The 26,243-nt window shown below is 38.9% G+C and overlaps 1 protein-coding gene across 1 annotated transcript in view; it reads right to left on the bottom strand.

Annotated features, from left to right (window-relative positions):
- Positions 1-247: 247 nt before the first annotated feature.
- NTF3 (neurotrophin 3) overlaps positions 248-26,243 on the bottom strand; it is a 54,528-nt gene continuing 28,532 nt past the window's right edge. The window contains exon 2 of the mRNA XM_065651103.1: positions 248-1,042. Coding sequence (XP_065507175.1) covers positions 248-1,042 — 795 coding nt within the window. The remainder of the gene's footprint in view (positions 1,043-26,243) is intronic.

Below are 26,243 nucleotides of genomic sequence, written 5' to 3'. Positions count from 1 at the left end.
AAGGTTACAGTATGCTGCCAACAAGCAGTGTCACAAACATAGTCTAAAAAAAACCCAGAGTTGCCCACAGCAGAGGTACACACCCTTTGCTCTTGTTTATTGAGAGAGGAAAGCTTATATACTGTAGATTTGCTGAAGTTTAATAAATAAGGTCAACTTATAATATATAAAACAATATAAACATTTATATGCTACATGCATATCATATAATTTAAAGTAATAATTTATATAGCAAAGAGATGCAGATTTATGTTCTTCCTATTTTCCTTGACAATGCGCACACGCAGGAGGTGTCTATTCTTATCCATCTCCAGCCTACCAGTTTATTGTTTTCTGAAGTCAGTGCCCTAACGTAAGTTTGGGATGTCTTGCATTGGGAGTTCCAGTGCTTGTCATCAATGCCACGGCAGCCATTTTTTACAGGTTTAGCTTCTTTACACCTTGTTTCATAAAAGTATTGCTTAACTGGAGAGTTACCTGTTTTAATCTCTCCCAGCACAGTTACCTGGTGTCCTCTAATGTCGATCGCAGACGATTTGTCTGTGACCCATAAACTTTCACTGTCACAAACTGAATATTCCCCTCGGTGGCTTCTATGCTCCGCGTACCTTTTCCGGCGGGAGGTTCTGTTCACCACCACCGAATTTCCAATATAATCCTCCATGAGGTACAGTGGCGGTGGTTCCAGAGGTGTATTGTCACTCAAGAGGACTCGAGGAGAGTTGTAGCGTCTCTGCTGCCTTAAGAGGTCCGTATCCATTGAGATAACTGGCTGGAAGTCTGATTTCACATTTTCATCTCCATCCATGTCTTGCTGAGTGTCTTCTTTCTGCACCGTGTTTTGATAGTTTTCCTTAATATCTACCATCTGCTTAGAAAGCTTGTTTTTCAAAATGTCTGCCTGAATGAGTTTAATAATAAGAGAATTTATTGAATCTTCTGGCAAACTCCTTTGATCCATGTTGGTAGACTGGATGCCACGAAGATAAGCAAGAAATATCACATAAAAGAAGATGGACATCACCTTGTTCACCTGTAAGATCTGCAAAGAAACAGAAAGTCAACATAAAAACAATTAAATAGGAAAGTTTACCAGATGCTGTAGATATTAAAATTCTGATTTGTTTTAATTGTCTTACATCTTCTGCATGTTATAGATATAGTTAGGCCATGTGTTTCTTTTAAGATAATTTGTCATTATATTTTATAATTAATGTATCTGTCTTCTGATTTTTTTTTTCCAGTGTTTCATCTGTATTTCATGCACTTTTCAGGATGACCTCCTTTTTCCTCTTTGCATGTATAGTGGCAAATACATCAGTTAGGTCCTTTCTCTACAGAGGTATGTAGCTACTCTTGTGATAATATGTCCAGGTCTTGGAAGCAGAGAGGTCAAGTTACTTTCACAAAGTCTATTCTATGAAGTAGTTTAGTTTCAAAATTGCAAGATTATGCAGAGTAACGTATTATCTAATGGTGGAAAATGAAGAAGTTCTGATTTTGCTAAGTGTTGTCAGTTTTTGTGTGTGGACGTCTCCTGGATTCCTCAAATTCCTCTAGGCAACCTGTTCCGTTGTTTGACCAACCTCACATTAACAAACAAACAAACCAACACTCATATTTCAATATTATTTCCTATATCTCAATCTGTACCCGTTGCCTCTTGTCCTTTCTTGGGACACCTCTGAGAAGAGTCTGGCTCCATCTCTTTTATTCCCTCCCATCAGATATTTCTACACTTCTATAATGTCTCCCTGAGCCTTCTCTTCTCCAGGCTGAAGAGCCCCAGCTCTCTTAGCCTCCCCTCATATGACAGATGCCCCAGTCCCTTAATCATCTTTGTGCACTCACTCCCGTAGGTCAATGTCTCTCCTGCACTGGGGAGCCCAGAACTAGACATAACACGTCAGATGTGGCCTCACCAGTTCTGTGGTGAGGGGAGAAATCCCCTCCCTTAATCTGCTGGTGACTCTTCGGGTACTCTGTGTTTTTCCCAGAAGAAATTGTGGAGAAATTAGACATCTTAAACAGAACATTTTCCACTTCTTCAAATCACCATTTTTCTGTTTAAGAAAGCAAACCATTTTCTATTTAAGAAGGCAAAAGAAAAAAAAAAAAAAGAAAAATGTTTTATTGGAGAATCCTCTATCCGCTCTAAGCAAAACTCCTTTAGCAACAGTGAGTCCCCACTTCATAGTTTGGAACTGTAGCAAAATCAGAGCTACCCTCTGTGGATGTGTGATCTGTCCTTTTATGGACAAGAAATGTGTTTTCTCCATTCTCAGTTTGTCACAGTATGAGTTCACCTAAATCTAGACTGTTGCTTGCTGCAATGTTATGCTTTGGAAAAAAAAAAAATCTAAGATTTTCAGTTACCGTACAATTACTGTCATACCTAAACAAATATTAACTTAATGTAGATGGATCTCAGAGCCCAGACCATGCTGTGTAAAAAGACGTCTTCCTGTGCAATTTAGTCTTCCCTCAGTAAATTATGTGCTTTTAAAAACAGTAAAAATATTCTAAAACAGATGTCATTCAGCAGATTTCTTACAGCACTCAGAAGGGCTAACCCACACACAGTATGACACATAAGTCCATAGGATGGTGAGCAAAGCTCTAAAAATGCTTAGCTCAAAAGCTGAAAGCATTATTCATGCCAACATGCAGCTGCATGTAATCACCGGTCTGCTTAGTTTCAAGACTAAGTGGCACTAGCAAAATACACAAGTTGGAGCAGGTGATGAGGTGGGAAAAGTAAGGCTGGAGTTCCTGCAGACTCTTTATTGTCATGCTGCACACAAAAAGGAAAGGCTAGGGACTTCAGAATTAGAGCAGTTCAAACAAACTACTTTTCTCATCCATGGAGGAACCCTGTTGAGATGGAAAAAATGTTTAGAAGTATTTTTCTGAACCTAAACTAAAATGTCTTGTGGATTTGATAAGAAGGGTATTAAACTAATCTGAAATTCGACTTGTAGTTGGATTTGTACTTGGCAAATTATTTGCTGCAAAAGTAAAAATATTTCAGAACCAATGTTTACATTTTTTCTGGGATGTTTTAGGGTGCAAAATTTGGAAAGAAAATGCAAATGCTTGGTGAGATGACAAATTTTTACGGAGTTTCTCCAAGATGGTTTGCCCAGGAGGTTCATAAGTGGATTGTTCAAAAATTCCAGTCAATGACTTGAAATTGTCAAGCTTACCATACAGTCCAGCACTATCCAGGATATGCCTACAGTACTATTCTAGCTAGGAGAAATGGACGTCACTGGCAAACTGCAGCTGCTTTATGGTCTTGGCTATTTTTTGAGTATAAGACACCTTAGAAGTGTATTGGTTTGCAGGGCTGGGCAATATTGCTTTTGATAAATGGCTCTTTGCCTAAAATGGAACTATGTGCCTGTCTAAATTGAGGAAAATTTTCAATTAGTACCCTTTTTTTTTTGTTAAACCAATACAAATGAGAGAAAAATGTAAAATATCAAAATGTTTAGATGTTTATGTTTCCATATTTTCAAAGCAAATCATTCTGATGTTTCTGGACATGCTTCGAAAGTTACACAATGTAATTCACAAAATAGAAAAAGTGCTTACTCAGTATAGCGAGTGAGTGTATAGTGAACAGGTTATCTATAGAAGAGACTTGCATTCAGAGGAAAGACTTCAACAGAGTTATCCTGTATAAGAGAAGACTGACCTAACTTCCAGGCTCCTGGGGCACAGGCTTGTATGGACTTAAACAGAATCTACTCTAGCACAAGTAGCAACAGCTCCTTCTTTAGCCTTTTGGAGAATGATATAAAAATCCCCCAAGAATTTAGTCCTTCCCATGCTTTTTTCTGTTCTCTCATTAAAAATTATTAAAATTTAAAAAAAAATAATTTCAGGAAGAAATACATTTTGTTTAAGTCAAACTTTTTCTAATTAACTGATGACTGTGAGAAGTTTTTGTCATTCTTCAGGGTTGTTCTTGAAATTTTCCACATGTAAATCCCTGAAAAGTTTCATTTTAGCTGTCTTTGTGGACTATTTGCAGTCAAGTAAATGTGATGAATGGTCCTAGAAATGGGCACAATACTATTTACACTTCTACAGGCAGTACAGACTAGAATACTATGTTTAGGGCATGGGTCTGAGTCCCAGTTAGGCATAGGCAAGCATTTCCACGGTGACCTCAGAATAAGAGCAGAGCCCAGCAGCATGCTCCCTAGTCCGGTATCAGCTGAAGTAATGCTGTTGTATGCAAACAAAGACCATAACTGATGGCTGCTTCAGTTCCTTTCTGTCTGATATCTGATTGTGCAAGAGTATTAACAGTGGTACCTGAGCCCAGTTTCTTTTTCCATGGGCTGTCAGGTCAGCTGTGACACACAGACTAGTCAACATTAAGACGTTTGATCGCACATCATTTAAATGGATCTTCAGTATATATTGGGTAAATGACTTATCCATTTGAACCAGTATAATCATCTTACTGTGCAGCACCTACTACATACCAATCTATAAAGCTATGTGGTTGTAGAACAGTTTAGGTAGTGTGAATCTAGATGAATTGATCCAGTGCTTTCTCTGTATTCACCTCAAAGGCTAACCCTTGTTGACCTGCCTGTTTATGGTGAACTCATCATTTGCCTGGGGACTCAGTGGCTGGATGTAATAGTGAATTACTCATCTCACTTTGTGCCTGTACCAGAAACAGAGTAGGCAGCTAGCTAGGGTGGGCATTAGCAGCCTGACACAGTCTTGCCGCTGAGGTATCCACCACGTTTTCTGTCTCTGTCCTTCTATATCACCCAATTCCTTTTCTGTTCTGTATATTAGGAGTTCAGCAAGGGCTCCTGACATATTCCAGAAAGCTGTTTTTCCTGAGCAGCTGAGAAGCTCTGGCCCAGCTCTGCTTTTGTGCTGTGTTATTCTGTGTGCCCTTCTAGATGTTGGGGTGTATCTTTGATGCTTTTAGCTCTTGCTAGAGGTAATAAAAAAGGGGCTGGGGGGCACATGTATCTCAAATCAGCCTTTAAATGTTCTTGCAAAACACTCTGTTATGTGCAAATTGGAAAAAGCACTGGCCATCGAGGTAGGAAGACTGGTCTCTTCAAGTTGGTCCGTTTGCATAGTGACAGTGCCCTCTTATTCAGAGATACTACCCTAGCTTTCAAAAGTGATTGCAAACATGGCACGAGGAGTAAAACTAAGTGACAATAAGGCATTATGAATGGTCCCGAAGGTCTGTGGGAGCACACATCACAGCATGGCAGGAAAACCAGAATATCCTGGTAATACAGAGCTAGCTGTTAATTTTCACAAGCAAATTTGACTTAGAGATTGCTGACATTTGTGGCACAGCAGGTAAAAACACCATAGGAAAGAAAAGATCATGCATTGTAAAGTTCTTTGATCTTTCATCTGTAGCTTAGTTTTGTTCTATTTTAATGGTTTTTATTCCTGGCTATCGTTGTGGTGTTAGCAGGGTATTAATACTGTCTAATCTAGGTGTCCCAAGGAAGGCCTAAAATTAAGAGAAGTAAATAAGCTTACCTATTGCTTCATCAATAAATTAAATCCCCAATAGACTCTGGCAAATAATTCTCTGTTTTTTTCAGATGCAACACTTTATGTAGTGTTGGAAAGTTTTATTTTGTTCTGTTTGCGGTGATTAAAAAAAAAGTCTGTATTGCTTCATTTTGATCAGTCTCTGAACAGTCTACACAGCTGAAGAGCCAAGTGTCATTTAATATGTTCTGTGAAAATAATGAAATTCTAGTACTGTGAGATACTGCCTGTTTACTTTTAAGTCATCACTAAGGGGAACTGGAATAGAAAGAAAAGTGACCGGTGAATTTTACTTTCAGCATTGTAATACCCAATATGATTTATGTAAGTCAACTTGAAGTATTTGGCACTTTCTGAAAAATTTAAGAGCAGCTTTTGTTCTTCAGACCAAGCGCTAATGATCATTTGTGGTGGCTGACAGCTTAGTCAGGCTTTTGCCAAAGATGACAGTGCAATTATTCTCATTGCTTGCTAAGCACTGTTTTCACAAACTCACAGAAAGCAGCAAGTAGCAGAATGCCCTGTTAAGTCCCTCATCCTAATAACTGTGTTGAGAAGAAATGCAGCCCTTCTCCTCTGTGCTTAGGGGGACAGTGAAAAGGTACAGAACAAGAAAAATATCATGCATTCTGAATATTCAGAAAGGTGGGAGTATGAAATCATTCTACATGAAAATTTGCACTGTATTTCAAAATACTAATCAACTATTTGTACAATATGTACCTCTAGAAGAATTTATTGATATAGATTGCTGTGGACTGCTGAATGCCCCGAGAGATGCTATGACCCTCCTGAACATTCCCACTTTTCAAGATGCAGAAATTTCAATGCATATGAATTGAAGCTAAAGCTTTCACAAGAGCCAGACCCTCTAAGAAGCCTAAGAATTCAGAGACAAAATCAAGTGGGACTGAGTTACAGCAGCTTTAAGTGTTAACTCTCCGATCCTCGAGGCCCACCAAACTGTAAGTTAGAGTGAAGGAATTTGAAATTAATGCATTCCTTTTGCAGATGGGCTGGGGAGTGCAGCTACACACCGTGTCTGAGGATGAGGCCACCAAAGTTCCTTAAGTCTCTGCAGCAGGTCAGTTGCTTTTAGTAACACATTACTCAAGGCCATTTTCTGAAGAGAAGACACATCTGAGCACTGAGCCCGAATAGCCTCCAGTGAACAATATATACCTAAGTTCTTATGGAAATGGAGTTCATCCTACTGAGACACTAGTATTTCCTTTTCCTCTTTAAATGACTGGTTTAGCAAAGCATTGCAAGACAGCTGTACACCCAAGTATCAAAAACTCATCTGCACTTTCAACCAATCTACAATACTGTTTATGATTATTATTGTGACTGTGTTCCTACTAGTTGTTGAAGAAAGTTTTCCTTATTGGTAACATTTTTCTGAGGGGTAGTTTTGTGATAATACATCTGCTGCACGGAACAATCTGTTTTCTGAACAGTTAAATGCACTGTGTAGAATTGCGGCAATATCAGTTCAATTCAGACACAGCTGATTGCAACGGCATGTGTGTCTACATTTGATCTTTCCACAAATATATCTGAGATCAAAATGTGATCACCTCACACATACCTGCCCATTTCCAAGAGAAAGGTCAGGAGCAGTTCTTTGGTGCTTACCTCACTACCTGGAACAGCAGCTGCTTCTCACACCTTGTGCAAAGTTAATTCTGTTAGGTTTTGGCCCCACACCTTTCTCCCCCACCACCAACACTGTCTGGAGTTCAGGGCACTCAAGACCCCCCTGGAGGCATTTGAACACTCCTCAGCATCCTCCAGCAATCCCATCAAGGGACTTGACTATTAATAACATCCAGTACAATGTCAACCACACAAGCTACATCCCCAGGTCCATAATCAACTACAGAAATAGGCAAGCTTTCCTTAGTCACAGCTAGGTCTGTTTCAATTCCTTTCCCAACTGATATTTTTGTGACATGGTATTTATACCTGTCTGTCTCTGCCCTGACTGCCATGGTATAATTTTGCATTAGCCTGCTGACTAATTAATCTGTGTATTGCGAAGGTCAGGGAAAGAGTTTGGGAGGCTAGGATCCTGGTTTCTCTCATTTGTTGGAAGAGTTTTGTTATGTCAAAATCTCCATTCATTACTTTCTGTATCTGCAAAAGAAGTAACTCTGTTGAATGGTATTGGGGTTTTATCACCCTAGATAAATACCCTGAAATGCTTTGCTTTCTCCCTCAAAGAGCTGGCTGTTGTCCTGCTAAGAGAGCAAAAGTAAAGATTTCATTTCTCCGCACAAGGCACAATAGCATTGCAGTGTGATGTCCTACATGGTGTGTGGGAGGTGCCTGCCTGTTTTGAGAGTAATGAGGCACCTTAACAAATATATTTCCATAAATGTTCTCAGTCTAAATTATCTTCTGTTTTCATTTCTCATTCTCACATCACTGGAATTTGAGCTGTCCATAAGCATTTATCTGGGTTAATATCGACAAAGTAATAGGGCTGCCATTGTTCACATTTTAAAGAGTAACTGGAATACGCAGAAGTCAGAGTTCTGCTGCAAGTAGGGGAGCAGCCCCTGGGTTTTCCTGTAGCACTCCGTGGATCAGGAAAGCTCATCTGGAGTGCTCTACGGAAGCTTGATTGATCACTGAGAAGCATGAAATGCAAGGAAATAAAAACAATGCCATCTGAGATGAGCAGCCAGCTTTATCTTAGTCATGACAAAGAATTAAAGGCATAGTTGGATAAACAATTTCCACAAAAGCTAAAGTATTTCTATATACTATTCACAATGTAGCTCTGAAAACTGTCCAAAGTAATAAGATAACTAAATGTCGTATGCTTAGCTAAATCAATAAATTCCAATGACTTGACTGGACCTGTGCTAATTTTACAAAAACAGATTTTCCCAGAGCTATGCACTTGCTTTTTTTTTTTTGAGAAGTCAATTGCAAACAGAAGAATAGAAAGCACCAGAACCAGGTGGTGGATAATTTGAGCTGATAAACAGTTTGCATGTCAGTTAATCTTTTCATTACTGTTTGTTAAGAGTGTCAGGGCCAAGCAGCAAACAAATTCAATTTGCAGATAAATTTGGAGGTGATGCAAACAGCAGTGAGCAAAGAGAAATACAGTCTATGGTGGAGAAATGGAGACATAAAATATTGGCAGAAAATTAGAAAATGAAAGTCGAAGTAGAAATTACAAGTGAGCGTGCTGGGCAAATAATGGTATTGAGCAATGATATCCAGAGAAGTAAAGAAATCTAGAAAGAAGCAATACCTGATCAGACCCAGGAATGATGTAAAATTTTTGAAAGGCAGAGTATTAATAAATGCAAATACTAAGGCATTGCATTGCAGAGCTAGGAAGGAATTGGTACTTTTTGTAGCACAGCAGAAAAAATTGAGAGGTTGAAAATGTTGGAAGGTATTGTCATATGAAAAAAAAATTAAGAACAATCAGCAAAAAATGTCTAGAAAAGTTGTATGGCTGACCTTTGAGGAAATTGCCTTGAACATGCAAACCTTTGCTATGAGCTGATCGAAAAGGCATGACAGAAAACCCACTGCAAAGATCTGGAAAGTGTAAACTCCGGTGAAAGAAAGCATTCACTTTAGGGTGGTGCAAAGGAGTGCAATCAGGAAAAATGGGATTAAACTAAGGAAAAGGAAGTTAGGCTGATCATCAAAAGCAGTTTTCAAGCTCTGCAAGATGTTTGTAACAAGCCCAAAGCCACACCAAAGAGGCTTGGTTTCATGTTTCGTTGCAGCCCTGAAACTCCATCTAAGTCTTTTTTTGAAACAATTTGAAGATCCATTAACCTTTCAAGTCTGCCTGGACCTACTTTGGTGCAACCAAGGTTGATTAATTGTTTTATATTAAAGTCAGGCAATAGTTGCAGTTCCTCTTATTTTCGTCAGAGATGCTTTGAGGGATTAATGTCTCCATAATTAAAGTTGAGAGCAGTCTTCCAGATGAAACTCAGGTCTTTTACTTTCCCACAATTCTGGGAGCTTCAGGCCTGGCCTCTGGATATATCAGAGGCATGACTATATTTTTTGTATGTTTCTGGAAAGAGAGAGGGAAGCCATGGAAAGGCTCAAGGTGAAGTAGTCCACATTTATAACAGGTTGCTCTTGTTATTCTATTTTCAAATGCCAAAAGTGAGTTTTATCTAACTTGGCACAAGGAGGAGAAAGGGAAACCACTCTCAAATCAACAGAATTTTGCCCCTCTCCTGTTAGGGTATGAAAAAGCAGCCTTCTAGAGACCCTGTGGTGTAGAATGGTCTGACACTTTTTGACATTTACATTACTACTGGACAACTAATTTTGTAGGAAAAAAAAATTCATAGAAACAACTTGAGAGATTTTTAAACCGCTATTTTTTAGTTTTTCTGATGTTAAGAAACTCAAGAAGAAAACTACTTCAAACTATGAATTTCAAGATCGTTATTTCACTGGATTTTATATAGAAAACAAAAGGGTTTGTGTTTTGGTTTGGTTTAGAAATGGAAAAATTCCTTTTCCATCTTTTTTTATAACTTGCAATTTATTTTTTCTTTTATGAAGTAAGGAAAGCAGTGAAATCAAGCAAGCAAGCAAGCAGAAGAAAACAAGTGTTACAGCTTCAAAAATGTCTCAGTATGAAAAACTCTTACATCCCTAAACCTGGTTTACGGGTACAGACAAACCTCACACCCAGGAGAAAACAGAAATACAGTAACAGGGAATGCTAGTTAGAAATGAAATGAGCATTTGTTTGGTTTGAATTAAAAGAAAAAAATCCTTAAGGGAACCTGAGATATTTCTGTTGAAAAAAGAGCATTTCTTTGGTTTTACTGCCACCCTTGAATACAGATGTTTGCCTTTAGAGTAGTGATGCTCTTAGGGCAACACTGTCTCTTGTGAGGCCCAGTCCTTAAGTTACCGTTTGCTTAGAAGGAACAGCACTGCTGCTTGAGAGTTTCTCCCAAGCATCAGAGATGAACCTCACTGCACCTCCACACACAATGGACTGCCACCCCATGTGTGCCCCGTGGGACCGGCAGAGTGGCAAGCCATGGCGCAAGAGACTTGGTGGAGAAGCCTTGTTTAATTTCAGCCAAAACCACACCTGTGTTTGCTTTGCAAAAGCCCTTGATTCTGAGTTTATTTAAAGCTGTACAGAAATACATCCATGGTCACTTTGTGAATCAAAGTTTGCTTTCTGAATTGCCTCTGCCTGCTCCACAAAGGTGCAAAGTGTCTGATGCAGAGTTCTCAAGAACAAGACTCCAGGCCTGGTCCAAATACTTTAAAAGCAACCTCACTGAACTCAGCATGGATTGGGCAAAGTTTTTGCACAGTAAGAGGTGCAAAGGAATCACAATATGACTAGAGACAGCTCATATTTGATCCTTATTTTGTCATACATGTAACTTGCACCTGAATTGTTTGCATCAAGAGCATAGTGAGAAATTAGCGTTGCAGTATATAATTAATACTTTTTCCATGGTCTTTGCATAGGTGCAGTAGCTTGCTTACAACCAGCTTAATACTATATATATAAAGTCATTCTCAGAGAAAAGCAGTCTTGTATTTCTGATAAAATACAGGCAAAGGTTTTGGAGAGGTAAAGTTAGAAGTTTGTTTCTTTGCATAAAATATAAGCCTTCAGATTAAAAAGAGTTTGCATGCCTAAAAGCTTGTCTATTTTGACAAGCTAAATATCTGGTCTAATGTGAGAGATCACCTTCTCCACTGTGAAAACACAGCTCTCTTAGAACTTCTAACATGTGCACAGTGAGACTCCTGAATCCTTCTTATGGAGAAGAGCTCACAAATATAATGTGTGCCCATGAAAGACTGTTGTGCTTTTTCCCATTGTATCTGAATCCTTTAAAAAGCCATTGCCCATTTAGAGAAAAAAAGTAATTTTACTAATTTGCATTACTTTATGGCAAATTGCTTACATGAAGGCCTGTCCTAAGGGTAAAGACTGTTCCGGTAAATCTAGCTGCTCTGCATTTTTTATCTTGTAAAAATTTGCCTGAAGTGGAACCTTGTTTGTGAGTCCCCTAATTCATCAATGTTCATGTGGATAAAATTTCCAGTATGCAGCTCTCCTCAAGACACAGAAGTTTTCTAATTTTAACTCTCAGTTAACACTTTACTGTGAGTTTTGCTATACTTGGGGGCTAATCCTCAAGGATAGTGAGAGAATTCTGGTCCCATCTAGCAGAGTGCATGTTTTTTAAGCTTGTGAGTTGCCTCAGTGAAATGTAGATTGCTGACCCGTTGAATGCTCTGCCAAACTGCACCCAAAGTGTCTGCTAATTTGCAGAATTCAGCCTTCCCTTCCAAAGTCAAAGCGTGATCTCTGTGTTCTCCTACTGTGCTAATGCAGGCTCTGCACCTCCGCCAGGTCCAAAATTCATCTGAAAACTGCCTTGGTTTTTGGAAACCACCGTGGTTTTTTTTATCTTGCGATCCAGATTCCATTTTGCTGTTTATGTCCAATGCCTCCCACCTACTCCTTGCCAAAAATCTTTGAAATAAGAATTTTAGAACTGGAAGTACTTTAACACATGCTGTCTTATGCCAGGCATATGATCTACAGATATTTGATAGAAAAGCAAGGTTTTACACTGGGCATGGGAGAGACACAATTGAAATGTACAGCAGCTGGCTTAAACATTGGCCTTGCCTCTCCTTGTACAGTAAATAGCTATCTAGTCAACAGCTAGGATGCCTTTTTAGATGTCTTCTTACTGAAGAAATGCTGGTTATGAAGAATATTTTCTATAAAAGGTCAGGAATAAGTAATATGTAGGGTATGGGAACTAGGAATAGAAAAAGTAATTTTTTAATAGACCTTTTTCCATCTCTTCTTGCATGCACACTATACATTTTGTGAAAGAATCCTGCTAACATCTGATCACCACAAGGGTTGATTTTGTCTTTGGATAATTGACTCATAGGTAAGATACGACCTATGGAGATGCTGCTGCAAGAGTTTACTCCTTTTATGAGAGATCAGGTGTCCTGTGTTGTTACAGGCTTGGACACACAACCCCCACTGCAAGGGCAGATCCTGTGAATGCATGAGAGCTGACAGAGAGTAAGTGAAGGCTGCAGACATTTGGTTGTAGACATGGCAATGCTGCAGCATACAGGTTTTTCATAATTAAGAGTGACATTTGTGATCAAGTGCTTTTGCTATTGTTTTATGGTTTGGAAACTAAAGCCCAGACAAGTTGTATGAGTTTTCCAAGGTTCTGCAAGCCCAAGGTCATGTGAGAAGAGAATGAGAAGGTGAGTATTCAGACCTTCGTCTCATGAGGTCTAGGTTGTGGTTGGTTCTACCCACTGGGCTAGCCTCCTTCTGGTTCTTCCCAGCACTCTGCTGGCCCCAAGCAAAGTCCGTTGAGTCAGCTGACCAAAATCAAAAGTACTTCCATGCCATATTTCTTCCTATTGAAGCAATAGGAAAGGGAAACAGTCCTTAGTCTAGTGAAGTCAGAAATAACTGAGAAACAAGCAGAGGGAGAAAAAAGGATGTGTAAAACATTGCCAAAGGTGTCCATAGCTGGCTTATGTCGAAGATCTCAGGTGCCTTGAGGAATTAAGTATTACTTGGAATCAACCTTAAAAAAGGAGCAGGCCAATGTAAATTGACCATAACAGTTCAGTAGTTTTTCCCCATGAACCAACAAAACAATCAAGGGAGAGATTTTTAATTCTGCACATAGGAAAAACTTGGTCCTAGACTTCAATTTACACAGTAGAGATCCCTGATTAAAAAGGAGCCAAATGCTGTTGTGCTTCAGGAAGTGGGAGAATTACGGATGCTTACTTTGGACGACAGTGTAACCTTACAGTGTAGCCTGTACAAGGGGAGATGCACAGCTGCATCTCCCCAGGAGCAGAGTACAAAATATATTGTGAGTAACAGTCACAGTTCCTCCCTATCTTCCCTCCACCACCACACGTACTCCCTTTGCTCTGCTACAAGTCAATTACTTCATACTTTCTTTCCTTTTTTTTTCATGGAGTAGTTTACTCTCCCATGCTCCCAGCCAGCTACTTTGGCTAGCGAGAAAGGGGAATGGGGTGCAGCTTGGGCCCTCTGCACTTCTGTCATCTTAACACCCCCTCTCCACCCACTTCCTCTCAGCAGGGAGTATTGGGCGAGCAGCCTCCTTACATTGAGCAACCTGAACACTCATGGCAGCAAAGCCGGAGGAGAGAGAGAGGGTCAGTCCTCCCTCGTTCTTATATTTCTGTCTGACAAGGTGCTGGCCCTGGCAATGCATGGTGAGTTTAACCTAGAAAGTGTATGCTGTACAGTTTCCAATTTAAAGGCCCATGTTAAAATGATATATGATATTACAGTGCTAGAAAACGGGCGAACATTTTCACTGAAACCTGTGGAAGACCAGCATCTTCCTAACCTGATCTCAGTCTGTTACTAGAAAATATGGAAGGGAGCCCATTGTGAAAACAACACAAAACAATCACATCCTTAGGAACTTTCGTGAGGCAAACATATGGGGAAATTCTTTACTAAAGGTGAGAGGTCAGTCAACATCTTGGGATCACTGGATGTAAAGTGGATAATAAGTTCTCAGGCCTTTTTGACAATGGGAATACAAAGAGTCTGCTGAGCTACAAGCAGGAGTAAAGAGCTTTTCCAATGGAAAGCAACTTTTCCTATGGCTGGCACTGATGGGAAGCCTACATATACTCAGGAAATATCTCCTGTGCCCTCCCAGGAAACAGCAAAAGCACATGCATAACTCTTTTCTGTCCCATGTTCTCATCATCCCATTTTAAACCTACACCTCTGGGCAGAAAGCACATCAAGCCTCAGATAAGTCTTCCTTGACCATGTTATGAAAACCTCTTTCTTGTTAGCATACATATGAGGGTACAGTTTGTGATTGCAGACTTTCAGTATAGCTTCAATTAAGGCACAGGTGAGTGCAAAGGAGAAGAGAATCTGGCAGGTCAAGACAGGAGGATTCAGATCATCTAGACTGTGGAACTCAGGTGTCTGTGCAGAGGTTGCATTTACAAGCAAAATACTGTGCTAGAGTTAACTAGAAAAGATAAGACACATATTTTGGGACTGCTAGAAATTAAGGAAAATTGCAAAGAACATTTATTCTCATTTTAAATTATTAAATGGTATTATACTTGGAGCCAATTTTGTATATGTAAGTCAAAATGAAATCTCAAGGCCAAATTCTGCTTTTGGTCACACAGAAAGATACTGAATTGCATATAGCTGAGGTCATAATCTGGCATAGTGTCTGAGCTGGCTCAATTTTCTATTGACCTAATGTCAGTACTGGTAAGCAGTTATGAGGAAAACCAATAGGGAATGGGTCAGGTGTTAATACTCACAATCAACATAATTCCAAATAAATGGGAGGAATTTAAGAAACAATGCTGTATCTTATGTTTAGGTTGCTTGTTTAGACTTAAAATAACTCTCTTGAGTTATTTCAGTTCCAAACCCCCACAATTGCATTAAAGGATTTAACCTCCTTGCATCACTGAGGGTTAACTTTAAATCCTTTCCAGTGTTCACCTAGAAAGCAGATATCCATCCTGCCTACCTGTGCTGAGTTGTCCAAATGATATGCTTTGTCTTAGGTGAGGTAAATCTGCGCCACTGTGAATTAGCCATTCTGAGACTGTGATTGAAATCTTGTTTCTCCTACAGGCTGAAAGGGTTCAGATAAGAGATTGCAATTTTAGTCTGGTTTTGGCTTTTCTCTTTTTCTACTTAGTTTAGTCCTTGCATCTGTCTTAAAACATTATGTTGCAGGTTGGCACTCTGTACAGTAATCAAAAGAGCACTGCACCTCTTTAGCCCAATCTGTAATGCAGAAGACAGTATCAGAGATACCTAGCAGGGAGGTTGAGTAAGAACTTGTTCAAGGAACTCAAATACAGCAGGATAGGACCAGCAGTGCTATCACAAACTGTCCCCTTGCTTGTGCTGGTGATTGCTTGCCAGTGTCTAATTCTAGCCAAAGCCATGAGAACATTTTCAGGACACTAAGTTTTTCCAGATAAGTAAAAGGACTTAAAGTACTCATTTTGTACTAAAAAATCTTCACAGTCATAAAACCCCCAGTGAAAGTAAAAGAGAATACAAAGAACGAATATTTTAAACCATTATGTCTTGAAAGAAAATGCATAGCCATTACTATTTTACTAGCTCTTGTCCTTTGTGTTCTGGGAAGGCAAAAACGCAGCCATTCTAATGAAAACAAAAGAAACTAAATCCCACAAATACCACTGTTAGGAAGGGGGAAAGAAGAAGAAATAATGCTTATCATAATTTCCCTTCAGAATGAAGACAGTGGTTGACTACCCTAAATGAATCCATAAACAAATAGGAATTGTATTCCTTTTGAGGCTTCCATGTTTGGAAATTTCCTTATGCCTTTCTCTGTCATTTTCTTTCTTGAAAACTTCCATGCTCCTTGCTTTAGTTACTCTTTAGGGTAACATGTTCCATATGTCACATAGCCTTTGTATGAAAGCTTAGACTAAATTCTCCTTTCATCCCTGTGACCTAATTTTAAGGTCTTACTGCTGTGGAGGATGAATCTGGATCAGTTTGATCAGACTCTCCGATTTTATAAATGTCATTTAACTCACCACAACATTTTTTCCTCTTTCCATAAAAATAAGCCCAACCAAGTCTTTCTTTTTAAGTGTTGCTATTATGAATTCCCTGAAATTCTACATCTAATTGAACAGTACTCTCTGACTCAGATCATTATTATACTACTTGCTTTCATTCAAGTGAATTTTTAAATTAATGAAACACAGAATCTTATTATCTTCTTTTTTCTTGGTTGCTGTTCTCTGGGGTAGATGCCAGAGGATTTTTTTGTCGTTAACAATGGCTTCTGAAGTATTTTCTATGCTTTGCATACAACATAAATTTCTTCCTGGGCAAATGCTCTCTTTGATACTTTTTTCTTGGAATAACTTGCATGTAACATCTTCACAGGCATTATTTTCTTTATGCATTCCCATCACTCTTCTGTGCAAGAAATGTACGCATTTAAAAATTGTCCAGGCTGTTCCATTCACTAGCTAATTCAAATATTCTCACTGTGGATTCTGGATGTTCCCTGTGCCTCACCTCACTCTCTAACACCAGCTTAGACTGGAGAAAACTTCACTGCAGCTGATGCAATTAAACTTGTGCAAACCAATCACAAGTGACAAAAGAGGGCCCCCCCCCTCTTTCTGATTCTGTTCTCCCAATATTCATATTCTTCACACATTTAAATCTATAATCCTGATGCAATGTCTTTTCAGTGGGTTAATCTGCTTGTTATCAGTTTAGCTTGTGCTTGTTCTACAGGTTGAAAAAAGATCAGTTTTAAAGTGGACCACATAGAAAAGTTGCACCAGTTCAACTATGAAATTTTGACTGAGCCTGTCTCAAAGGTGCACTGTTTTATAGCAGGATCAGTCAGGGACTGCACTAATTCTTCTTGCCATCGACACAGCTATATGGGCAGAAGATTCTATGAATTTCTCCTGGCAAAAATGGATTTTTACTCCTTTAGTCTGCTTTGCTTGTGGAAGGTAGCTGTATCTGTACAAAACATGATCATGCCTCTGGTGGTTGCTGCCTACAAGGAATACTGGCCTGATGGAGTAAGTCTGGCAAACACTCAACTGTAGGCCTGAGCCAGATAAAAACTAGAGTTTTTCCTGCATAGTTCTTTTCTTTTTACAAGTAAAACAGCTCTGTAAAACAAGCTCTAGTTCTACAGCACTTACATAGATATGCTGCTACAAAATCCTTGCATTATGTGGCTTATGCTTGGGAAAGGTCATGGCTCTGTTGGCAGCAATATTCCTTTTCTTGTCATGTCCTCTCTTCTCATTAGAGGGCTTTGTTGGTAGAGGCACCTGGCATAATTGTGGCTCTAGACAATCCCTTCTGTTCTCCTCAACTTTATAAAACTTGTGATCTGGTATCTTTGTAGTATTTATTTTCATGATATTCCCATGGAGCTGAACTCTGCTCCAATTATTCTTGTTTTATGGGTGAAAAACTGTCTGACAAAGAGGCAAGTTGACCTGCCCAAGGCCTGCAGAAGGTCTGTGGTGTGACAGAGAGTTAGACTGAAATGAGACAATGTAAGCAGTAGCCAGAGCAGCTTCTGGGTTTGGACTTGCTCAGATATTGCACATTAATCTCTCTATGACTAAAATCTGGCTGCAGTAGTACACTTCCTTGAGTAGTACCAATAATGAAGTTTGTTTTAATGTAACTTAGTGTCTTGTGGTTGGATTATTTCATCTCCTAAAAAGCCAAACTGCAACTGAAACACCTGCTGCAGTTCACATGTTTTCAACTTTTCCTGCTGTGTGGGTTGTCTGGTACCAAAGCCTACAAGTTTCTCTTTCTGGACTTTCCTCAGTGGGAACATTAACATCACACTCCCATCTTCTCTCTCTGGCTATCCATTTCCATGACTTTTGTAAAAGCCAAACACCTTAAGATCCTCTTTCAACAATGGCCATGCTTAGAACTTATTGAGAGGGACTTATGAACAGACTCACAGACTGTATCACTACATAAGCCTCATGTAGGACAGAGATTGCCAGAAACTGGGTGAGATGAGCAATTTGTTGCTAAGACATGGAGACAAACTTATGGTTTTTGCCCCATTATCATTGTTGTATCCACTGTGTCTCTGTAGAGCACAATTGCTATTTCATTCTCTCTGCCATGGCCCCAGTTCTTCCTAATCTCTACTCCACCAATAGTGCTTTTTGCCATATCTGTAGAATGACTTCCAGAAGGAGGGATAGGATCTGTAAAATATAGGCCCCTCTTCCTGTGTTGCTAAGCAGGTACTGTCTGACTCCAGAGAAGTTTCTGAAAACCTTAGTCCCAGTGGACAAAGGAGATCAGGCTTTGAATGCAGAAAATGAAGCAAATTAGCAGGAAGCAATTGAGGTTTATACCTCTACTGGAGTTCTTGAGTTGATCTATAGTCATTTAGAGCTTTGCAAAACTGCAATGGTGCTGTATAAGGTGTGCACAAGAAATTGGTGTTAGGATCTTAGTTACTTGTATTAGAAATTTTCTGGGGGTGAGAGGGTGGCAGTCTGACACCCCTCAAACATGATTTTAGGTGTATCACTTCTGCAGTGTTCAGGAATAGTGTCCATCTTGCATTAGAGTGCAAATTGGCTCTCTGGCATAAATAAAGATCAAGAAGCCAAAGTTTGTGTCAAAAATCTCAGTTTTGAAATCAGCATGCCATGTAGAACCTGTGCTTTGATTTAACACTTTAATTCCAGCTTGAATGGTGTAATAATCAGACCCTGGGCAAACTGCTTTTTGCATATTTCTGTTCTATATCATTATCTTGATTAGTTTCTATAATACATTTGATTCAAAGCCCTCCATGAAGGACTGAGAAATCCTCTCTTCACACTCAATAGAAATATCTATCCTAATGTTAACATTTCTGTGTAGACTGCAGGACCCTGTCAGCCTATTTAAGCCCAGAAAAAGGCTTACTTCACAGACCAGTATTCTTTAGCATAAAAAGAGCAGAATATGCATTTGAAATACAAGAAAATTTCAAAAAATCTCACCAAAGCAAAGTGCAGTCACATACTCTGCTGATGAGGAGAATGTAGAAACCTATATTGAATAGAATTGTACATAAAGAAAGAAACAAAAGTAAACACATAGGACAGATAAACAAAGCAAGTGGTAACCTCTTCATAAAGCTAAGTCCTGTGATTGCAAAAGGTCAAAAATGCTTTAAATCACTGGAGCATGTTTCAATTACAAAGATGAAATGAAATGAGCTTTGAAGTACTATTTAAAATTGAGGAGAAGAATCCCAAAATCTCCAGGAGTCTCAAAGAGTTAAAAGTAATGAATTCAGCAATAAAAAGCATGATTCAATGTCAAAAAGTTTACAAGTTGACCATCTGAAAATACTTTGAGTTCAACAGATCAAAACAGATTGCTTGACTTGAACTTTAAAAGAAATAAACAACAAAAAAATATGTTTAGAAACACAAATTGTTTAATTGTTTGAAGTGAACTGGCTTTCCTTCCACACAGTTTGAATTTAATTGATTGGACTTTTCTGATTCAAAATGTTTTCAGGAATTTGGGAAGACAGAGATGTATGTTGTGGTTGTTACAAAGTGAAAATCTCATCTGATTGCTAGATGCTAGCAAGTCAATGACCTGAGGGATAATATCGTTACAGTGGAATCATAAGAATGAACAGTATTGTCCAAAAGACACAAGTGAAAAGTATTTAAAAGCCTTGGAAGCACTTTATGTCTAACAACACTGGCATCCGAATTTTGCATAGATGGCCAGATCTTCCACAGCATAGCATCACTGTTTAGTGTCATTAATCTGGTTTGCATCACTGTGAGGATCTGGCCCTTAACTGAAGATGTTCCAATGCTTTGTAGAACAATATAATCCAGCAAAAAAAATCAACAAACCTTGATCGTCAGCATGTGTCATGCAGGCGCTGTTTTATGGTTTAATGCCAGTGCACTTTTTCACCAGTTCTGATATTGACAAATTTATTTCTTCATAAGAAATTTTTAAAAATCTCTCCTCTTCTCCCTCCTACCCATCTTTGCTCTTCTCTCAGCTGTCATCACTGTTTACAGTTTGAGTAAGCAAAAATATATATTTACAAGTACAGCTTAGCGCTGTGTTTGCTGGTATAGACTGCCTGAGGGCATGTCTGTGAATTGAGCACCCAGCTACACACATAAATATACCCTCTTCTCTCATCAGACTTTCCCCTTCCCTGCCTTGTTTTCTTAAGCTGTATATTAAATCTTTTCTGTCAGATTCTGAGCTTTGTGAGATGGATACTGACGTCTTCATGTCTGTACGTGAGCTCTGTCAGATCCTGAGCAGTAAGCGTGAGGCTCCTATCATTCCTGAGCAGGGAAGACCAAACCTTCTGTCTTTATTGAACACCCCTGTGGCCACTATCTTGCTCTGTGAACCTACACGCTGGATTAGCTGAGGTCACAGAGCAGAAGAAACGTCATGTGCCTGCGTTGCAGCTGAGTATTTCACCTTATGGGGTTGCGTGTGAAAGCAGCCTTAGGAGAAGATTTTATTTTCAGCTGCAGCCTAGTGCTATGGCCCTTCTCCTGACTGGACATGTGCCCATCGGACAATCCCAGAGCATCTTGGTTGCCTGCCAGTCCCAGATGCCAGAAGCATGTCCCCACTTCCTCTCCCCTTACATGATGAAGTCTGCGGGGTCTCATTCACTATAACTCAGAGAAGTTGCATCTTATACAGTCTTGGGGCAGTGAGGCCAGACCCTTATGAAGGCCTCCAGATGTTATTGTAATAGCAATAACAATTAAAAATCTACCATGACAAAATGAATAAGGTACAATAAAGTTAAAATCTGGCTTTTCATATAGTTTTAGAAAAGATGTTGCAAAGAAATAGCTACACTCTTATCAGAGCTGGCCTTCAGCATCATGCAGACAGTGTTTGTGGCTTTCCAAATCCTCATGACTTCAAGTACTGCTGATGCCAACCGAAAGCGAACAGTTCCCAGAAATTTTGCAGAATTTCTTCTCAGTGTTCAACTAGTCAGTAATCAGTGTCCAGTGGTTAAGGTCAGTAACCGGTGTTCAGTTCCTAAGTCCCCTGGGAATTGCCTTTATAAGTTTGGGAAAGACATTAAGGACTTGTTCACACTGCTAAAATTAACTTCATTTTTTTTTACTGTAGTATTACTGATGGATATGTAGCTGCCGCAATGTTATACCAGTAAACACAAAACATGTTAGTTTTAGGCTGATGTATTTGCTGAAGTCGACTTCTAGAAGAACAGTTGACCAGTTTTGTTTGTTTGTTTGACCTTCATTGTAGTTTTGACCCTGGGTAGCTACAGTGGTTTTAGTGGTTCTGAAGTAAAAGAAGAATGTATCTTTCTAAAGCAACTTTTCTCCCTGTGAAATGGGAGTGATAGTACTGATTAGCTTTATCTCAATGATACTGTTGAATACACTGTAAAAACTGACAGACTGTATTTGTCATGGGAGTTGCTGTGGCAGATGAAGGCAGCCCTTGTACCCAAGGCTCCCTACATTTATTCATGTGTAGGCAAAAATATATTTAGATATTTGTCTCAACTGCACTTATCTGTGTCACAAAAACTAAATATAAAACCTAGGGAAAGCTAGGTTGTTGCTTGCCACTATTTTCCTAGCCACAGAAAATCTGTAATAAAGATTTACGTGAATAAGCTATAAAACATCTTGCTAGACGCAGACCTGGTAGACTCATGATTTTTGTAGATAGTGATCAAATGGTCTGTGAGTAGCCTGAACAGTTCTTGGGAAAGGTGTGAACCCACTAACCCCTCACCTCCAGAGGGATACTAAGTGTTTTTTGCTCATGGTATGGTAGATAATGTATTTGGGCTTGTTTATGTAAACCGTGATACTGATTTTGCTAATAAGAGTTATCCAGACACTGCTTTCTGATCACAGATCCTTATTTGATTTTCCATAAGGCCATATAGAATCAATTTCAACTAAATCAAAATGTGACTGTCTTAATTCTCAAAAAATATTTACATGACCACGTGTAAGCACTAGAAACAATGTGTATTGACTATTTTGTTATTGATGAGAAAATATTTGTGATGATCGCAATAATATCAGTGAGGATTTTTGTGGATTTGCATCCCCTACACATAGTGAAACCTCACAGTGATGACTTAGCCAAAATGTGAGTTCAAGAAAGAATATAAACCTGTTCAATTCCTACCAGTGAGTCATAATGTCTGGAAACAGAGGAAAAACCAGCATCATGAGCAGGATTTTCAAACTTGTCTAAAGGTGCTCACTCCTTCAGTTGCCAAAAGTGTTTTGGTGCCTTTGCAGACCACAGAATTGATTATCAAAGAGCTCTGTAACACTCTGGGAAGTAAGAATAAGTTCAGAACCCTTGTCCTTTGATAGCCTTTGAAAAATGGCTCAATATTTTTAAACAGTATAGATATTCAGGGAGTATTAGTGAGAAGAATGCTCTGCCTTTATGCTCTGCATCTACCATCTGGACAAGTCCTGCTACTGTGTTATCTGACAAAGACGCAGTTTTCCTGGAATGCAGAGTTGATAAAAATTTGAATCCAGTATGATATTCTCTGCACAGATAAACCACAGGACTATGAGATTTAGCACATGAAGTTCATGTAGAACTACCTTCTGCTGACAATTTTGTTCTGCAAAAATCAAATACGCTTCTTGGTTAGTGTGTAGATTCACTGCAATATGTTTCAGAAAGTTCTTTCCTCCAATTTTCACACTAATTCACAAGAGAAAGCATGAAACTGTCTTCTAGTTGCTAGGATTACAGTATATTAGTGAAGAAAAAAGGAATCGCCCTAATAAATGGACATACAGAAGTGAATTACAAATATGAATACTGTAAAGTGGTCATAGTTTCACTGGTCCCAAAGGCAGACTGTCCTTGTTCTGCTTTCACACTGGATACCTGACATAACTGGAGGCTGTGATCCTGTGCTTTGTTAATCTTTTATGCCTTTTATATTGGTGATTGGTTTATAATCTGACAGCTGGAAACTTGAACCACAAAATGCATACAATTTATCCAAAAGGAATTCCAGTTAATGAGCATCCATGCACTTTGTTAACACACTTTTAGCTCTTTTCAGGCTTCTAAGCAAATAGCGGTATATACTGTATGCAGCATATTTCAGGGCCAAACCAGCTCCAAAACAAGTCAGTGGGAGTCTGTCTTTCTCCTTTCAGTGAGATGGAATTGGACTGATAAAGCTGTGAGAAACACTGGGGAAACCTTTGGGAATACTTACTCAAAATTACTTAATGAGTCAGGATGAAAATACATGATTCCTCTGGTATTCCCTAAACCTTCATATTTTCAGTAATACAGTATGCCAAGATACTGGAAACCAGAGTTTATCCTCTAAACCCACTATACCCACAGCTATACCAAACAGTGGGGGCTGTCATCTCTTTACATCAGTCATCTAAGTATTGTGTCAAAGAGATGTTAGTTCTGGGAGTTGAAGAGTGAGGTCACTCATGACTCCTCTACACTTTTGGTCCCTAATACTCCCAGACACGACTACATCCAAGATGGCATGGATCACCAGTCTGTGAATAAGATAACTATTCAGTGTGAATGGTCTTCTGCATATCACATTCATCCAAATCCTTAGGCTCAACTCTAACTTCTGGTACTTTCAAATAGACTCATGCTAGCTCATGCTACCTCACATCATTCCTACTTTGAAAACTTAGGAAGCCTGGGAATGTATCTGAATCTCAAACCTTGACATTTTATAGATATACAAACACACTCTTGATGTCTTTGCCTTTCTTCTTTAAATCGTCACTCTTTTTTTTTTTTTTTCCTCCAGAGTTAACATACTCAGACTGTAACTTTTTTTACCAGTGTTCTCCCATTAAAATGGCAACTTTATGACTGTCCTGTCACTCCTATTGGAGCTTGACCGTCTGTTGCAATGCGTGAGTGGTGGCTGACCCACTTCTCACACTTAAATCCAAAGGACTCTTGAAATAAAAAATCGGAATCTCATTTGCTTGACAGCCGTTGGTTGTGACTAACCCATCACAACAGTGCAAGAGACAGTGTGGCATAGCAAGAAAAATGCTGTTTTATATTTGAACCATATGGAAACCAAGAACAGACAAGAATTAAAGTTTTCTTTAACAAGAAACATAGGAGCCATTCCAAACCATTATCTTTCAAAATAGTGCCCTGAGTAAGAAAGGATAGTTACTATGCCTTACAAAGCTCAAAGAAAATAAGAAGAGCTAAGTAAAAATGAAGTTAATTGAAAATGAGTACTGAAGAAACAAAGTACAAACAAAACAAAAAAGAGAGGTAATTCTGCCATAAATAGATCTTGTTAATTATCTATGTATAATATTTTAGACTTAACAAAGGACATTCATCCAAATTCAAGCAGTCATAACAACTAGTAACATTTTCATTAAAAACAGACTAAGCCTTGTCTTCATGTCAAGTCCATTATGTTGCAAAATTGTAATTAAATGAATTTCAGCAACTCTGTACCTCTTCATTTGTTTGGACCAGGGCTATTTAATATGCCAGCATCATTGCAACTGTTTTGTGTTTCTAAAAAACACAAAACCAAACTACTAAAGAAGAAAATCTTTCTTAGAAACAATCCTTCAGTATGATTTTTTTACTTGCAAATTCAGTTTTCCAGGATTTACTCCGTGTAACACTTTTTACTGCTGTTGTTACATAGTGTATGGAAGAAGATACTATTCTCTTAAAAGAGAGAGACTGAGTGCTTCCAAATTTCACATGCAGCTTCATCTTTATGTTATACTCAGAAAGAAGTGAAATGAAACCGATTTAGTTGCCTTAACACCTGTGCTTTCAGAGGGAACACAAATGTTCTTTGTGTTTTCTAAAGATTTGTATTATCAACCATGATTGTCAATCTTCTGGTTTACTTCTCACAAGAAGTAATTGTAAAATGGTGGGTCAACCATCCCAGTGACCCTGTTCTCACATACGAGCTCTGGAATCAAACAGAATTTCCACCTTCTAAAGTGATTCCATCTTGTAGCTGAAGGCTGCATTGTCTGAGAAGACCACAACCCAAGAGACTGTAGAAGTTTCTCTCAATGTTAGCAAATCTTCAGATTTCTCATCCTTTTTATTTTTTTATTTTTATTTATTTATTTATTTTAACTACATTGCCTTCATTTGACTCCAGTTGGCACACTAAGAGATTACAGGCATCAAGTTTCACCTCAGAAATCGTAGTAACCATAAGGCCTGTATTTAATGAAGTGGCTCCCACCTCAACAGAATGAGACTGCTTTTACTACATTATTATGATAATCAACAATTAAGTCGGCATTTGCCAGCCATAACCACAGATGTCTTCTTTGAAGTGTGGGAGAAACAGTGCTAATGTCAAATACCAGAGTGTGGGAACACTTGGCATACACCACCAGCATAAGAAAATCAAGCATTTGGCCATGTTCCTGGAAGATACTGTGACTGAAGTGAGAGAAATATATAATTAGGAAGAATCTGTACATCAACAAGAGCTGCACCCACTTTATTGTAAAAGTGATGGGGAAATCACAGCATTATTTGTTGTTCTTCACCTCTTCTGCCATTAAGGTATCCAAAACACATATCTGATGTTGATTTTAAGAAGGCTTCTGAGAGGCCCTCCTTTAGCTTTGAGCTCTACATGTACAATAAGCAGAGCCTCCACAGCAATGCCTTTGAGCAATGAACCACCTTTAAATCATAGTCTAGTAGAAGTGTTCATATTTGACTAGTATATGTCTTGCCTAGTTCCAGTACAGTAAGTTCAATAGGCTTGGAGCTGAACTGCAGTACAGCCATTAATCAAAAACCCTATAAAATTGAGTTCCAGGAATTTATAAATACATAATACAAATATGAACTCCAGGATTTTTTCTGTAAACACTCCATCTCAGCAATGCTTCATGTCTCTCCAAGCACCATAACTTCACCAGCTGGCATAGCTTGTTCTACCTCTTGATTTCTGTCTGCCTCAACCGCGTTGTCTTGTTTTCTATGCCTGCTTTTCAGTTCACAGTCATTG

Source organism: Caloenas nicobarica, chromosome 1, assembly GCF_036013445.1.
Source record: "Caloenas nicobarica isolate bCalNic1 chromosome 1, bCalNic1.hap1, whole genome shotgun sequence".
Classification (NCBI taxonomy): domain Eukaryota; kingdom Metazoa; phylum Chordata; class Aves; order Columbiformes; family Columbidae; genus Caloenas; species Caloenas nicobarica.
Note: the sequence above shows the minus strand (reverse complement) of the source record. Positions and strands in the feature narration are given on the sequence as shown.